Source organism: Poecilia mexicana, unplaced genomic scaffold (genome assembly GCF_051168715.1).
Source record: "Poecilia mexicana isolate PSO_F unplaced genomic scaffold, ASM5116871v1 scaffold_6, whole genome shotgun sequence".
Lineage (NCBI taxonomy): Eukaryota > Metazoa > Chordata > Actinopteri > Cyprinodontiformes > Poeciliidae > Poecilia > Poecilia mexicana.
In genome coordinates, this window is record NW_028263375.1 from 4,757,798 (window position 1) to 4,772,773 (window position 14,976).

At 41.1% G+C, this 14,976-nt stretch overlaps 1 protein-coding gene across 1 annotated transcript in view; it reads right to left on the minus strand.

Moving 5' to 3' along the window:
* Positions 1–14,976, minus strand: part of tmtc2b (transmembrane O-mannosyltransferase targeting cadherins 2b) — a 93,475-nt gene that overhangs the window by 22,621 nt on the left and 55,878 nt on the right. The window contains exons 3-6 of the mRNA XM_015000261.2: positions 7,073–7,901; positions 4,784–4,898; positions 4,358–4,443; positions 1,157–1,341 (exon numbers count right to left, since the gene is read on the minus strand). Of these exons, the coding sequence (XP_014855747.2) occupies positions 1,157–1,341; positions 4,358–4,443; positions 4,784–4,898; positions 7,073–7,901 (1,215 nt within the window). The remainder of the gene's footprint in view (positions 1–1,156; positions 1,342–4,357; positions 4,444–4,783; positions 4,899–7,072; positions 7,902–14,976) is intronic.

A 14,976-nucleotide genomic window follows, 5' to 3' on the forward strand; every position in this document is an offset into this window, starting at 1 on the left:
GCTGCTCCGGCGCGGCTGGGTCCGGCCAATATGAATAAATTGGGGGTCTCCGGTTGGGTGGTTCATACAGAGCTGAGCACAAAGCCTCCATCCTGCGAGTCACGGCTGTTAGCACAACCAGAACAGAGCTGGTTACTGACGGTGGTACAGCGGATGTGGTGCATGTCAACCGACTGACCTCAGAGGACCCCCGGGTTTAAATGGGGACTGTTTTAGGCTCAAGCATGCAAACAGTTTATAAAGTACAAAACCAGCAGAACTACAGCTGCAGCTTTGATTGAATCTACAGCGTCACTGCTTATGCTCAATATAAATGTGCAGCATTGGAAAAACGGCCATTTTAGCCGAGCCCACTGGGTCTTTAGGGGCATGAAATAGAGTGAATTTGTTCAGAACAGCCTGAGGATTATCTGTGCAAACACAACGTCCCTTATGACAGAAGCAATTTAAAAAAATGTCCGTATAAAAGCAAGTGTTTTACTCCCCTGAAGGCTCCGTCAGCAGCATCCTGCGTTTCGTCTCAGTTACTGTGGTTTGAAATCATAACGCTTTTCATTATGAAGGGAATGAAAAGCACTTCAACTCCCGCAGTAGCAGGACATTTATCAGACAAAAACATAAAAAATAAAATGGATCTACACTGCTGTACAAAGTATAACATCAATATCCAACTGATAACAAAAAACTAAATGGAATTTACATAAAAAATTACAAGAATTAACAATTTATCTCACTTTAGAAATAGAAATTTCTCACTATTTTTTAAAAGAAAATCCAGTTTATTATTGCTGCAGATTCGGACACTTAACCAGCTGATTCTGCTTACAAATGTGAGCAAAACTTTGTCATTAATGTGTTTCCATTAAATCAGAAGCTCAAAATCACGTGAATACGTTTGTTAAGAAGTTTACTGTGACCTTCCAAATGCTTCCTGTCGCCTTTGTGGTTTGATTATCTGATCCGTAAAAAGTGCTTCCATTACAGTTTTGCAAAATGGACAAATTCTGATACGGCCAAAAAACCTTTGATTAGATAATTAGAGTTCTTTTAAATGATGTTTCCATGAAGCTAATTGTATTTGTGTGACGACACGCTCAGTGGAAAACCGAGCATGTTTGGTGGCGTCAGGTTTGCTGAAGGCGTTTCGGTGCGGTACCTCCTGCTGGCCCTGCTCATGCAGCAGCTTGCCCAGGTTGTACAGGCAGCTGGTGACTGAACTCTTGTGGGCGTGGGGGTCCTTCAGGTTCTCGTCAGGGATGTCGGCGCAGGTCAGGAAGGTCCGCTTGGCTTCATCCAGGCGGCCCTGATTCATGAGGATGATGCCCGTGTTCAAGTAGGCGGCTGCAGAAGGAAACAAGCAGGAGGTGAGGGTCAGGCTAATCCCCGGCTCCAGGCGTTTCATCATTCTAATGGACTTGGTCTTGATGCTTTTATTGCATTATAACAGGACTGAACTGAAATCTGACTGTGACCAACTGAATGGTTTTTACAGGATTGAATTAGACTGAACTGGATTATTGCATGCATCTGCCGGGGCGTTTTGTATACGACTTGTGTGGACTGGTGCCGCATAAACAGATCGATCCAACAGCACTCAGCTCAGTGATGGCTGTTTATTGATTTCCATAATCATATTACATCCCTCACAGCTGTAGATCCAGTTCTTTGTGGTCGCCTGAAACGTCCGTTTCTCTGTGCCAAACGAGTTTCATTCCTTTATCTTTCCTGACAGCAGAAACATGTTTATATCTATTAAAGCTGTCCTAACTCAGAAGGGCTGGGTGCTTGATGAAGACGTTTTTTGAAGACAGTAAAATAAAATCATGAAGGTTTTTTTCCATCTCTTTTCTGGTAAAATCGGCATTTCTGTTTGAAACAGACGATTTTCTGGGATATAAAAATGTTTAGTTGTCTTCTTCCTCAGGATGCCTCAGTTTAAGAGCCGAGGTTATCCTGATCCGTCTCTGTAGATATGCTGCTGCTGCTGCTGCTGGGAAAAACTGACCACTTTCCTCACTTTCTTCTCCTACTACTCTCCAACTTGTATTATTTGCCATTTCATCTGTTAGCTTTATGTTTTCTCAGTTAAAGAAGTGACACCTGACTCGATGCTCTGCTGGCTTGTCTTAGAAGCTTTTTTAACTAATTTGAATAATTAACTCGTTTGAAAATGAACTTGTTGTGAATTGGCTCTATAGAGAAAAACTGAATGGGTTTGAATGAGTGCATGTTCCTCAGCTAATCCAAGTTTCTGAACTATGATCTTGTGAAACAGTCGACTGACTTGAATATTGATTCTCATTTTTGTGGATAATTTTTTAAAATAGCCCAGTCCTTCATGGTGGTTCTGAGATATTAAAATACCATCTCTTTAGTAAGACGATATTTCATGATGGATTATCCAGTTGCTCGTATGTTTTTTGCATTTGATCATCTCTAGTTAAATCTGAGCTGCACTTAATTACACCAACATATATTATATGAAACACAGTCTGAGATTTATAAAAGTTTTATTCTGTTGGGGAAAACACAAAAAAGGATACATTTCTATTCTTGTTGCAGCTGGATCGGATTAGAACTGATGAACGCTGGAATGTTTGAAACTCTTTATGGGTTTTGTTAAACTTGTGAAACCCTGTTTTTATAAAATCTGGCTGAAGTTTTTCCATCTTTTCTATTTGTTTGCAGGCATTATGCCGAGTTATCTGGAGGCGCTTCTTCTGTGCGACTGACGGGATCTTCTGATCAATACCTGATGGTGAGTAATTAGTCTCAGAGGAGCTTCCTCTTTAAAGAAAGAGCCTGGTGGTTAGAATAAATAAACTGGACGCATCGGATCAATCTGCCAGGCTCCTGAAGACAGTAACAGCATAATGGAGGTAAAGGTTGGGAATCAAACAGTTTTCTGCTGCTTTTATCTCGTTATTTTACTCACCCTGCACATTTTTATCTGTTCCACCTGATTCTGCAGTAAACACTTTCCTTTATAAAGAAGAATTAATAAAACGCAAAAAGACAAAACAGTCTTTCCGTAAAATTTAAGCACTTTTCCAGAATTTTCAAGGTAAGTTTTCATATTTTTCCAGCACCAAAACACAAATGAACACAGAATGGCAACAAAGTTTTAATTCACTACATGACATAATTTATTACTGCTACTAGTCATTTTGGGTGTTAATATTTTACACTCAACCACAGAGACGAGGTAAACAAAAATATGTAATATTTTATGTTTTGAAATCTCTGATGGGAGAACAAAACGCTAATTTAACAGCAAGAAAAAAACAAAAATCACCCAATTTCAATAACTTTGTTTAATGTATAAAACATAAGCATAATAAGTGACTGATCTATTAGGAATAATAAATATTCTGAAAATAATATAAAAATGTTCTGGCTAAGTTCTCTAGCATTTAGCAAATGGAATAATTGAGGTAATTCTAACAAACATAAGAAAAGTTTAGTGTGATTTAACTTCTGACTGTGTGAAAAAATGTGTCTGTAAAATATTTGGTTCAAATGTAAATAACATTTTTCAGATTTAGGCTTTTAATCAAAAAGATTTCACTTCATAACTAAACTGTGCAGCTTGAATGTTAAGCTCTTTCAAGGACTTTAAACAGAAATCAGACACTTTCTAAACCTTGAAAAATTAAAGTATTTTCAAGGCTTTCAAGCACCTGTGCAAACCCTGACAAAGGAAGTCATTTTAACCCTCCAATAAGCAGCCAAACAAAATGTTTTTTTGTTTTTTTAACAGAGAATAAGATGTGGGCTGAATAAAAAGCCAACAATGTGGCCTAGTTAGCTCACAATTAGGCAGTGAGTGATGGTGTAACCTTGGAAAGAACACTGTCGCATTAACATTCTGCGTTCAAAATGTCAGCAGCTCGGAATAATTAACTAACTCTGCTATCGGCTACTGCAGATTGGATAATTGCTGAATTAGAATTTCCCAGTTTTATCGCAAGCTTGATTAGATGTTCAATTACTCTGGTGGAGGAAGGATGAGACGGTCAGGACTGTTTATCTGTCATGAACTGGGAGGAAGAAATAACAGAGCAGAAGGTGAGAAAACTGAAAAAGACCAAGACTGAAGGAGGAATGAAAGCAGAAGAGCGCCGCGGCCCGAATTCATGGTGAATGACATCATGCCTGATCTGTTGACATGAGAGGCTGAGAGAGCTGGTCACACAGCTGTGCTTGAATGCTGAGCTCCGCCGTAGACCCGCTGCCCTTTGCCATCCATTACTTCCCTTTACATAACCACAGCCTTTGTTCACTGTTGCCTGGACACGGCACAGCCACAACCACCAGGGCTGGAGGCTGTCAATAAAAAGACAAGAGCTGTACTTACAAGCCAGCGTTGGCCGGCTCCCAATGGCCAGCTTATAGTAGTGGAGCGCCTCGGAGAACTTGTTGCTTTCCTGCAGCAGCAAACCACTGGAGCAGACAAAGAGAAACCAGGACGGCATGTGAGACGGTTTACAGCTCAACGCAGGCAGTTTGCAGAGCTAAAGCTCTGAATCAAGACAAAAGCAGCTGATAAGAGAGGAATCAAAGAGTCCTGGTGTTCTACATTTCCTCTTTGACTAAAACGGCATCATTAATGCTCCTGTCAGCCCAACAACACGATGGGGAATAGAAGACAAGAGGGCAGTTTCTCAGAGAGAACAGCTGGGATCAATGCACTCCGTCTGCAGCCACTTTACAGAAACATCCACAAGAACCAGAGGAAAATAAACCCAAACGGCACACAAGTCTGAAAATAACACATACTCACAGGTTATACAGCATGTCGGCCATGTTGCTGCGGTAATACAGAGCGTTTCTGTAGGCCTGCTCAGCCTCATCCATCTTCCCCTGGCTCTTCAAAACATTTCCCAGGTTGCCCCAAGCTGACAGGCCACAGAGGAAAAGGTTAATGATGAAGACTTTATTAGAAACAGGAAGGACCTTTTGTAATAATACTAAGTTTGTTAAGCAGTTTCTTTTCTCAGGTTTAACGTCTAAAACGATGCAGTTCTGCTGCAGCTGGTGATCTCACAACAAATGTCTCTGCAGGGGAGCGCCATGAAGAAAAAACGGTTTTCCAGGGACTGAGCCTGAAAGAAGACCACCGCAGCGCTGCTGAACTGCAGTCAGCAGCAGGAGCACAGACTGACAGGTGATGTTCGGCTTTTCCACTGAATACAGTTTATAGAAGATCCTTGATTAGCGAAAAATAAATGCAGATTAAAACACAATAATGCTGCATGTAGAATATGTTCTTTATGTGAACTCAGATTTTATCTGGCAATAAGACCTAAAATCCATAAAGTTATTAATAATAAATCACAACATTTCACAGAAAGTCCCGCCTCTAATAGCTGCTGTTGGTGTCGGGATTTTGTTTAGCATGTTTGATCAGCTGTTTATTTTCTGATCAGCTTTATAATCCAGGGACATTATTCTGATGAAAACACAAGTTCTTCATTGTTTATGTTGAAGCTTCAGTGGAAACAAAGTCCAGGGAAAAGAAGAAAAAGATGAAAACTGAATGTAGAGAAAACCAAGTTAAATGAAAAGTTAGCTCTGCTGCTGGCACGTTAGCAGAAGAGCTGAAACTGAAAGGGAAATAAAATCATAAAGTATTGTCGATTTGTTTATAGAATCATGGCAAACAAGTTTTTACTACATTTGTTATGTCAAATCTCAGTTATAAACTCAGTATCGTTGCTTTTTATTTAACTATCAGGAAGAATTGTTTGGATGGATATTTGGAAGGAGATCATATTTCAAGTGGCACAAATGTAAATTCTGAATGATATGAATATATTTGGTCTGCTGGACAAACTGTCACTGATCTTTATGTCAACATTTGATGAATAATTTAAAACCTAAATCTCAAAACACGGCAAGAGACAAGATAACAGTAAACAGTCATTAAATGTGGGCTGATCTGTCCTGGTCTTCAGAATCTATCAGCATTTTAACCATCAAAAAGGAGAAATTAAAACAATTCGAGCTACAAATCCAGACTGATCTGTTTTCTTAGCAGCCTGCGTCACGTTTTCTATTTAAAAAAGATTGTGTGGATTCCAGCAATCCAAACAGTTTGTGTGTCTGATGTTGGGCTCCCTTCAAATCTCATATTAGCTTTGTTGAATGTAAGGCGGGACATTGCTGCTACCGTGTTGGCCTGCCAAAGCAAACAGCTGTCATGCCTCAGCTCCGCTGCAGAATCTGAAAGGGAAATTAGCAAACTCAACGTGTCCTTCTGCTGCGCCGTGAGGCCCACGCCTGCTTCCCTGCTCAGCAACTCCGCAAACTTAGCTTTGGGTTTAAATCTGCGTCTGATTAGTCTGAAGCCTTTTGAATATTTTATGTGCGGCTGGAAGTGACAGACGGGGACAGGCGAGGACGGCGTTCTGAGCAGGAAACGGCAGGAAAGCAGGAGAAAATGCGTCATCAAGACTGACAGCTCCGTTTTAACTCACTGCTGTACTGAAGGCAGGTGAATATTACCATATGCAGAATTTATTTTATCCTACTTTTCCTCTGTGCACTAAGGTCTCCGTCTATCTGTGGAGATCCTGAGCGATGGAGACAGTTTGAAGCAGATTCACTTTAAATTATTTAGTATTGCAGAAAACCGATGGAGACAAGAACACACTGAAAGCCGAAAGACCTCCTCCAGTTATCCAGACAATAAAACGTGATGTGTTGGACGCAGAGATGTCTGCTTAACTGTGGATGTGCTTAAGTTTAAACAGTTAAAGGCAAGGATTAGGACCGCTAAGACTATTTTAGGAATTGATCATTTGGTGATTAATCTGATTTTTAAAAACTGGCGCATTCTGCAGATTTTCAATTTTTATTTTATTTTTTTACAGAATTTGAACAGGTTGAAGCTAAAACTGGGTAGAATATATTCACAGTTTTGGTTTAATTACAGTCCTGTTGATCTTTCAGCAGATGGCCATTTTTAGAGTCTGTCCAGTTCATTACCAAATTAGTTGACAGTTATTTCAATAATCGACTAATCCCAATTATTGCAATTAATTGTTCAGCGGAGTCAGGACAGTCTTACCTTTAGCAGGATTGACATAGATCCCTGACTTGTAGAGCATCTCCTCGTTCTGCCAGTCCTGATTCCTCACCACGGTTTTCATCCCAAACAGAAGGAGCAGGGCGCCGCTGCAGAGCAGCAGCATCCTCCTGCAGGACCTGCGTCGCACAGACAGCGACCGCAGCCCCACAGCCACGAGCAGGCAGAAGCCCATGCTGGGGATGTACAGCACTCTCTCTGCTATCACAAAGCCAACGTAGAAAAACAGGTTTGTAGCAGGTAAGAAGGGGATGGCCAGAAGGCCCAGGGAGAAAGCCACCACGTTCTCCGTGGTCGGCAGTGAAGTCCTGCTCTCCGACAGGCTGCTGGTTCCGTTCTGGGTGAGAATATTGTTGGTGTCTGTGTGAGAGTTGTTTGTGTGTTCGTGGCAACTGTGTCCATTACTGTTCCCATTCCTGCCGTTAATGTAATGGTGGCTTTTCCCATTGGTTTCCTTGGTCCTGGTTGCTGAGTGCATCCACAGGCCAAACCAAACCAGCAAAAGCAACCCGAGGTAAAAGAGAACCGTGTGGACGTTCCTCCAATCGGCCAGGCTCCTGATCAGAGGCAAGGCATCCATCGACCAATCAAAACTCAGCGTGTCCGGGCAGAGGAGGAGCCAGAAGTTGACGGCAGGCAGGTGGAAAAAGGTCAGAGTCCTGGCGAGGAGCGAAGGCGAGTCAGCGGCCGGGTTGTCCGAGTTGGAGAAGTTGGGCGGCTTGTTGCCCATCCAGGAGAAGCGGCAGGCCAGCAGGACGACTCCCCACACGGCCAACAGCAACACGTTCAGCAGCAGCTGGTGGTTCTTCCTCTGCCGGACACAAGAACACAAAACTGGATCACACAAAGCAACAAACACCAGCCGAAAGCATATCAGCTAGCTTAGCATGGAGATAGCTGCATTCTTTCAAATATGCTTTAGGAATAATCTTTTCTGGTATTAGAACAGTTAAATATTGGGACAAGAGAGAAAACTAATAAGAATGGTTGAACGTTGGACTAAATAGTTGTATTGATTCCAGATTATTTATGACATGGTTGGTTAAGTTTATGATTGTCAATTATTTCTATTTGCTAAACTCCAGAAAAATGAGAGAGAGAATTTATTTTATTTTACTTTAGTCCACCTGAGCGGGTTGTGTGTGAGGTAGAACCTCCTCTGGTTGAACAGAACTCTGCAGTCCAGCTCAGATCGTTCAGGCTCAGCTCTATTAAAACCAGAACATTTATGATGAATCAATTCACTGGTTGTTTAAAATGAACGGGAACAGCAGATCTTTTCTTTACACACATCATTTTTCCTCTTAACTTCACGGCCTCCGCAGACATAAGAAAACAAGCACAGCTGTATGAGCTCCATTCATCATAACAGAGTTGATATTCAACACTTTCTCCAGCGCGTGGAAATACTGATGAAATATGTAGAGTGTTCGGCTGTTCAATAACTTGTTGGCATAGCGCTGAAAAATAACCCGACATATTTCTGCACGAGTTCGGACCAGGCAACTTACACTGGAAAACGTGCAAAAGTTTCCAATCTGCTCCGTAGTTTTAACTTTCTGAAAATGATATTCAGATATTACATTTAGAGCTCAAGGGAAAAGAAGATACAGAACATAAAAAGATGAAGTGGAAGTTAATGAATGCTGGAATTAAAATCTCCAGAGGGATCATAACATCACATCCTGTGATATTTAATCATTTAGAAGATCGTTACATTATAATATTCCAAAGTTTGGCCCAGAAGACGTGATGTTTTAACCATCACAGCTTCGGGGCTGTACTATTGATTGCTTTGTCATTTACAAACTGAGTCTGTAAAGAGGGGCATCATTAACCTTTGAATCCAGAGTCTGTCTGCTAATGATCGCTGCCAGCATCTGATGACTGGAAGGAAACGAGTCCAGAAACATCCGGAAAACGCCATGACAACAGCCTGACCCAGCCGCCTGTTTATGCAACTTCTGAACCGGAAAAAGCTGAACAGAGATCAAATATTCTGGAGATAAATCTCTGGAGCTGGAGCCGAATGCATCTGTGATGATTTATGGAAATATGACAAACATCACAGAAAAAAGGTCAGGACTGAAAACGACCGTGGGTGATTCTGGGTTTCATGGAGACGGGCGAGGAAGCTGTTTCGTTGCTTAGCAACAGAAGGTCACAGTTTCAATCCAGATGAGCACTTCACATTGATTTCTTCTCACAGAAAAAACAAAGAATTCAGTGGAAATTTTTTGTAATCAAGATGTTAACAGAAGAGAGTAAATAAATGAACTGCTTGTTCAAAGTCAGTAAAGAAAAATCTGTTTTTTGCTGAATTTCACAAGGAAACTCCAGATTTAGTCAAATATTATTTGAATGTTACAAAATAAGAAAAAAAGACATATTTCTGTTCAGACAATAGAAGCTATCTCAGAAGCAGGAAGGTTGAAATGTTCACTAATTAAAATAAAACTGGAGAAATAGACAGTCGTTCTGCCATGTCAAGTTTCAGAACTACAAGTGAAATCCAAACGGTTGGTTTGAAACCCAGAGAGCCTGTGCAGCTTGGAGCCGATCGGCAGAACGCCGTGACCTGAAGCTGATCAGAGTTCACCAAAGAGGCTTATGGGTCGGCGTTGGACCCCCAGGTCCTGCTGTGCCGACATTCGGCTCAGATTTAGGGAGATTTTCACCTGGATCTCAGGACCTCTGGCAGCTCCAAACAGCAGCTTACAGGAAACCCCACTGTGGGGAATCCAGTCAGTCTGGAGAACGTTTCACTAAAACCAGGCATGAATCACACAACACCCCGATCTCTGCTGAGTCTGTGACTCATTTCTGCAGGTCTGTTCAGCTGCCGCTGTGATGAGAGCCATGAGAGAAGCCATAACCAGCGTATTTATTTGAATCGAGCGTGTTTGCCTGTTCGGGATCCACCGGTGATCCACTGGAATCACCCCAGAACATGCTCACTCCAACTTGGCTCAGCGACAAACAGATATGTCATCCCGACTCTTCCCAGACTCGGCGCACACTCAAACGCTGCCATCCTAACTGCATCCACATGTCACGTCTTGCTTAAAATTCTTCTTCTGCATTTCAACATTTGGGTTTTCTTTGTGCAAAAGAACATTTCTGGGCTTCAGTGAGAACATAAAACCCTGTGACTGCACTTCAGTCCGTAGCTGTGACCTCAGTGCTGCTGCTCAAGGCTTAAATCACCAAACGCTCCGACTTTCTAAGGAAAATAAAAGGTGACAGAAAAAAATAGACTGCCAGCATTGTTCCAGGAGTGTAATGAGGCACAAGCTACGGAGGCAACACAATCCCGATGTGTATTTTCTCATGAATAAATAATCTTGTGCATCCTCCAGTTAAATATCCATCAGTTCAACCACCAGCCTGGAGCTTCAGCCCCCATTATGCATAAAAACTCGAGCCGTCCAGCTTTGTGTCTTTTGTCAATAATCCAGTTTAGCCTGAAATAAGTGGTTTAGCGCAACCCCAGGGGAAGTTTGAGAACACAGTTTTTTCATCTCTTCTATGCTTCCAGCACATTCAGTTCTAAACTGATACAATTTAAGCTTTATTTGGCATGCGGATGAAAAATCCTTGGAGAAATGCAAAACAGGCTAATTAAGGGAAACCCTGCTTTGAGCTGTTCCCGCCTCTTTTAGCTGCGGCTGTGTTTTTTCCAACAGCACCTTGTTTGTTCTGAGCAAAGGTTGCAGCAAAGTGGAAATTTAATTAGTTTAGAAAACATTTTAGAGAACATGCACAGTTTTTTTTAAAGATAATTGGCCGCTGTGCTGTGCACCACACATGTAGCAGGTTTTCAAGAGTATCCTAAGAGCAATCCATCACACCACACATCTAACAAGCCCATCAAAGTGCAAAGCCATGTCTGGCTCACACTCCAGTGAGCACCTGAGCAGGGATCCTGAGAAAGAAATGGCACGTCTGACCCTTCTCCTCCTCTTCATCATTACTGAGATCAATTGTCTACAGAGGCTCTTTCATCAAGATCCTGCCTTCCACTGATAGACTTGTAATGGAAGTGAAAATGAGCTCAGGGAACCAATCAAACAGCATTACTGCCTTCAAAGCCGTGAGACGAAGGGACACATAAACACAAAGGAAGCTCAGGTTTAGTAGGCTCGCCACATCCCCCTCCACCTCTGCATAAATCTTTCTGAGGTGGTGATGGATGGATATGAAGTCTGCTTTTGTCCTTGCTCCCTAACCGCTGGAACAGCTAATCTAGCCCGAACCACAACTTCTCCATCCATCTCTCTTCCTTATCAGCCACAGCTGGATCCTCCAAGACAGAAAAGTACCCTTGGCTGGGAAAGCAGATTCTCAGCAAGCTGAACAAGATAAGAGTCTAATTATTAATTTCCCAACATGTGTTTAGGATTACCAGCAGCTGGCACATAAAAAATCCCTCATTAATAAGATTTTACAGTTTGTTCTGGATAGCATTTCTGACAAACTTCATTAATATTCCAGATATGCCTCATACGTACATCAGGAAATTATCATCACCTGCAAAATAGTGTGTTGGTCCAATTTTTGGTGCCATAACATCTCTGAGCTGTGGGAGCACAAACTCCCCTCAGCACCTAAGAAGTGTTTTATTAGCTGCACTGCTTCAGTCCAACACACCACAGATTCTGGAATGGAGAACTATCTGTACAGTCCTGGGGACGGCTAACTAAAAGGTTAGCTGCTCTAACCCTAAAGCACTAACCATAAACATTAGTTCTGCCGACGGTAAAGCGCCAAACGAACATGGTATTTAGCTAATGCTAAAGTGTCAAACGAACATGGTATTTAGCTAATGCTAAAGAGTCAAACGAACATGGTATTTAGCTAATGCTAACACACCAAACGAACATGGTATTAAGCTAATGCTAAAGTGTCAAACGAACATGGTATTTAGCTAATGCTAAAGTGTCAAACGAACATGGTATTAAGCTAATGCTAAAGTGTCAAACGAACATGGTATTTAGCTAATGCTAAAGAGTCAAACGAACATGGTATTTAGCTAATGCTAACACACCAAACGAACATGGTATTTAGATAATGCTAAAGCACTATATTAACTTGGCATTTAGCTCATGCTAAAATGCTAATTTTGGTAATAATGATACCTACCACATGTCTGAAAGCACACAGGATATCTGTAGATTTTAAACTGTTTACTGTAGAACTACAGCAAGGCATTCTGGGTACAGAATAACATGAGGAGCATCTGTCTGGGGATTGTTGTCATACAGGAATATTCTGGAAGGAAATCATTTACTTTTTTCATAGCAACATCTGCAACAAAAACCTAATTTCCATATTTAATTGTCTTCAATTATATATAATCTTTATATAGAGTCCTACAAATCAAAATTAAATTCTTATGCCTATCAAATTATATCTGTCCTTGAAAGATTATAATCCTGAAGCACCAATTTAGTTCTGACATTATACAGTGCATGTTTCATAGCGCCCCCATATATTGTCTTTATGCTTATATCTTATTCTCTAAAAGCAGAGTTTTATTTTGTTCTGGTATGTTTCTTGTTTTACATTAAATTAAGAGAGAAAAACGAGAGAACATGAAGAGAAGAAACGGAGTCGCTGCTTAAACGCCCTTCACCCACTTCAAAATAAGAGCATGAATATAAATGTTTAACTTCTAGAACAGGGGTCACCAACTCCAGTCCTACCATCCTGTAACTTTTAGATGTCTCTGCTCAAACACACCTGGATCAAATAAACTGCTCGTTTCCAGCCTATTGCAGAGAGGAATGAATGCTGGTGAGGGAATTCAGACATTTTGGAGCAGAGGTGAATCTAAAAGTTGCAGGATGGCCCTGGAGTACTGGAGTTGGTGACCCCTGATCTAGAAGAATTCTTTCCAGTCGACATCAAAACTTCAACAAAGACTTTGAACTTTATTCTACAGGAAGTTTGTGAAAACAGCAGAGAAATTTAGCAATTTAGAATTGATTTAGAAGAATGCACGATGGGGAAGCAAAGTCTGTTAAAGGTGAGCAAAAGCGCTAGATGGAATGCTAGCTCCACTGTTAGCAGATTAGCAGAAGTGTGTGCCCACCTATTTACCAGAATACTTCCCTTGTGATTCACATTTGTTTTCCTCTGCCTGCTCCCTTCTCCAGCTGCACCCACTCACCTGTAATTAGCTCTTGTCGTTCCTTTGTCTCTTCCACTTCTTACTCAGCATTTAATGACTGCAGTAAAAAGTAGTTTTTGGTTGTAAGGAGTGATTTAGAGTATTTCTATTCAACTACTTTCATTTCACAGCTAAATGGGAACAACAATGTGACATTTTGCTGGCTTTTTTATGCCACAAATAAAAGTTGGGCACTGTTTAAACTTCCACTAAATTAGCTGAAGCCAAATTTTGCAAGCACAGTGTCCCATTGTGAATTTATTATTTTTAAAGTAAATTATCTAAGCAACACTGCAACACATGCAGCATCAATATCGGTGCTGACTGTTGGCACTGGCTATTATGCCAACAGTCATAACAGCCAAGGAAAATGGAAAACCCTACAAATTTCACACAGAAAAGAAAAAAAGTACTCTCAGTGCTTCTATGTTAGCTGATGCCACCATCACAGGCCACAGACTTGATGGAATCACACTGGGCTCTCAAACTTTTACCAACTGAAATTTCAGGTTCAACCAAGTGGGATTTTGTTGCCATGATGACCAGAGAGCAGCACTTTTCTCCTTTATCAATGGATGACCAAGTTCACAAGACTAAACTGGATGCATTTAAAGCCAAGTTAAACATTTGAAACAGTCAAAGTGACTGAAAGCACAATGTAGAACAAATTCCACAGAAAATTATCTGAAATTCAACTCAAATATTTATAGATGCAACAGACAAACTACATGGATCAGTTTAGGATATGAAGCTGAGTTGAGTAGCAAAAGGTCATGAGGTGAAACCTCAGAAATCTCCCCTTGATCTGCTCAGGAGCAAACTTTTAACTCATGTGAACCAGTCAGAAACCGTCCAGTCAGTTCATCTGGCTGGTCCACAAACAGCCGAGTCTGAAAGAGAAAATCACTGGAAAAGAGCCAATAATCACCAGAAATTTATTGGAAATAAAACCAATTGTTTAATTGACTGGTAAATATTGTTATTTTTACTGCTGCCCTGATATCTAAAGGCCTACAGTGGAAAAAACAGAAGAGCCTACACCCAAATGACTAAAGCAAATACATCTGAGTAAGAAACTTTCCAACCGAGATGTTGTAAAACATCATGATCATGCTGTCTTGGTCACATTTTATTAACCATAATCACTGGACCAACGTGGGATTCATTTCCTTCAAAACCTTCACTCAACATTCCAGCTTCCTGCTTCGCTTCACTGAGCCTCCGACCCTAAAACACTCTGTGGACGAGGCAGTGATGCTGTAAAAGTTGCTCTCTTCAAGTTTAAGCAAAGGGATCTTAACTTAGGGGCCACCAGGGGCCTTCCTCTAATGGACTATAAACTGTATGAAAAAACAAACTTTTTTCCTATTTTAACATTTATTCAGGCTAAGCTTTGCTGGTTTTAGGTCAGTTGGGATTTACAAACATATTTCTGTTTGGTAAAGCTAAAATAATAAGAAACATTGTCAAGATTTCACAAGTTTTACCAAATGTTTGCTGGACTTTTTGTTCGTTCCTCCATGCAGAGAGATCTCAGTAGGGAATCAAAACAGGGACTTGGTCGTCTTATATACACTGAAACTGATTGGAAGAGTCAGTTAAGTCCACGCTTGTTTGTGAAGCGCACCAGTCCCTCTTGTAGCAAAACACAATCACATCATGATGGGGAAACATTTTCAGGCTGGCAAGCTTCTCTCTTTTTGCCTCTAAATCT